Source organism: Echinops telfairi, unplaced genomic scaffold (genome assembly GCF_000313985.2).
Source record: "Echinops telfairi isolate 266 unplaced genomic scaffold, ASM31398v2 ScPeMD7_7457;HRSCAF=8495, whole genome shotgun sequence".
In the NCBI taxonomy this organism is placed as follows: Eukaryota; Metazoa; Chordata; class Mammalia; order Afrosoricida; family Tenrecidae; genus Echinops; species Echinops telfairi.
In genome coordinates this window covers 16,287,348-16,289,398 of record NW_022111357.1, presented here as the reverse complement: position 1 = coordinate 16,289,398, position 2,051 = coordinate 16,287,348, and the positions used below count along the sequence as shown (strand labels likewise).

The window sequence follows — 2,051 nt, the reverse complement described above, 5'->3', positions numbered from 1 at the left end:
TCTGCAAAGGCACATTTTGCACATGAGGAAATGGGTGTTCAGAAAGTTTCAGCAACTTGCCTGAGATAGTCACATAATTCAGTCAGAGCTGAATTCAACTGTGTGACTCCGTAGTCCATACTTTTCATCTTACCGATTTGCCAAGAAACAACCCCAAAGAAAATCCTTTGGATGGAAATCCTTTAAGTTTAACTTAATAAAGATTGGGCCTATGGACCTGTGATGCATTCTTTGTCTACTCTGTCTTGTTCCTCCTTGTGCCAGAGGACACTTTGATGTTCTGGAAAGGAATAGCTGACGTAGGACTGATGGAAGAGGTCGTCTGCAATATACAAAAGGAAATAGAGGAGCTACTCAGGGGAGTTCAGCAGCGGCTCATCCAGGCACCATTCCAGGTGACAGGTAACTGAACTAATCTTAACAACATGGTCATTCATTGAATATTCACTGCTGTAGTCAGGTCCTGCTAGCCTCATGACAACTTGGACAGATAAGGAAATTAAGGTTCGTAAAAGTGAAGGGCCATACACACATTGAAAACTGGAATGATTCACGTGTGTTTGAGTACTCTGCTGTTCTGTGAGTTACAGGCTTTCAGAACTGTTGTGCACTCTTAAAGCTGTCTTTGGATACTTGAAGGATGCTTACTGCTGCAAAGGGTGTAAAAGGATGTTCTAATCATCTGATGTAAATCGAGTTACGATGAGACCACATAATGGCCATATACCATACACTTAAGCAACTCTCTTTTTAATTATTAAGAATGCATGCTTTGTTGTTGTTAGGTGCCATCAAGTGGGTTCAGCTCATAGCGACCTTATGCACAACAGAATGAAACACTGCCTGATCCTATACCATCCTCACAATTGTTTTGTTTGAGCCCATTGTTGCAGCCACTACGTCAGTCCATCTCGTGGAGAGCCTTCCTCTCTTTCACTTTCCCTTTACTTCACCAAGCATGATATCCTTCTCCTGGGACTGGTCTCTCCTGGTAACATGATCAAAGTATGCCATCCTTGCCTCTAAGGAGCATTTTGACTGTACTTCTCCCAAGACATCTGTTTGTTCTTTTGGAAGTCCATGGTACTTTTAGTATTCTTTGCCAGAACCATAGCTCAAATGCATCAATTTTCCTTTGGTGTTCTTTGTTCAATGTCCAACTTTGACATGCATACAAGGTAATTGAAGAGAGTAGACTAGTAAGGGGCTACTTTGGGCAGACACCTGAATTGATGAACTAGCCAAGTAACAAGCTGGAAGCAGGAACATTCTAGTCAGAGGGAACAAAGATCCTGAAGTGGGAATAAGCCTAGTGGGTCCCAGGGATTACATTCTGGTGCAGACACAGTAGGCTAAGCTATGGGGAAAGTGATAAGTAACATGGGAGAAGGGATGATACCCCGGAGCCTCGGCTATAACTTTAGGTTTTACTGTAAGCTGTCATAGTGATTATGAACAAAGGGAGTGGGGTAATCAGATTTATATTTTTCAAATATCACTTTGGTTTCTGTATGGAGAGTAGACTATCTGTGAGCAAGAGTGGAAACAGACTAGTCACAAACGTCTTGGAGGAATTAGTTTAGATGGTGGTGTCATTGATTGGCATGGTAGTGGTAGGTCCGGGAAGAAATGATTACTTTGAATATGTAACTAAAAGTCTTAACAACAGTAGATGTAAGGTAAAAGTGAAAGAAGGAAACCCAGGCAGCTTGTACATTTTTACCTAAGAAATGAATGATGATCCCATTAACTGAAATACAGACCACTGGTAGAGGAACAGGTTTAGAGGGGAAATCAAAGTTGGTTTTTACTTGTTAAATTAAGATGCCTATGAGGCCTTCAAAGGATTCCTGGTGATGCTGTTGGTAAGTGTTGAATGGCCAACTGCAAGGTCAACCTTTCAAACCCACCAGCTGCTCCTCAGGAGAAAGATGAGGATGACTACTCCCATAAAGATTTACAGCCTTAAGGAGCTGATACCAAGGGCTCAAGTAGAAAGCAAATGTTTTGAGAATGATGATGGCAACAAATGTACAAATGTGCTTGACACA

General features: G+C 41.7%; 1 protein-coding gene across 1 annotated transcript in view; it reads left to right on the top strand.

Annotated features, from left to right (window-relative positions):
• GMEB1 (glucocorticoid modulatory element binding protein 1) overlaps window positions 1–2,051 on the top strand; it is a gene marked incomplete at its 5' end in the record, with an annotated part of 29,530 nt that overhangs the window by 20,738 nt on the left and 6,741 nt on the right. Inside the window, one exon of the mRNA XM_045298915.1 lies at window positions 265–402. Within this exon, the coding sequence (XP_045154850.1) occupies window positions 265–402 (138 nt within the window). The remainder of the gene's footprint in view (window positions 1–264; window positions 403–2,051) is intronic.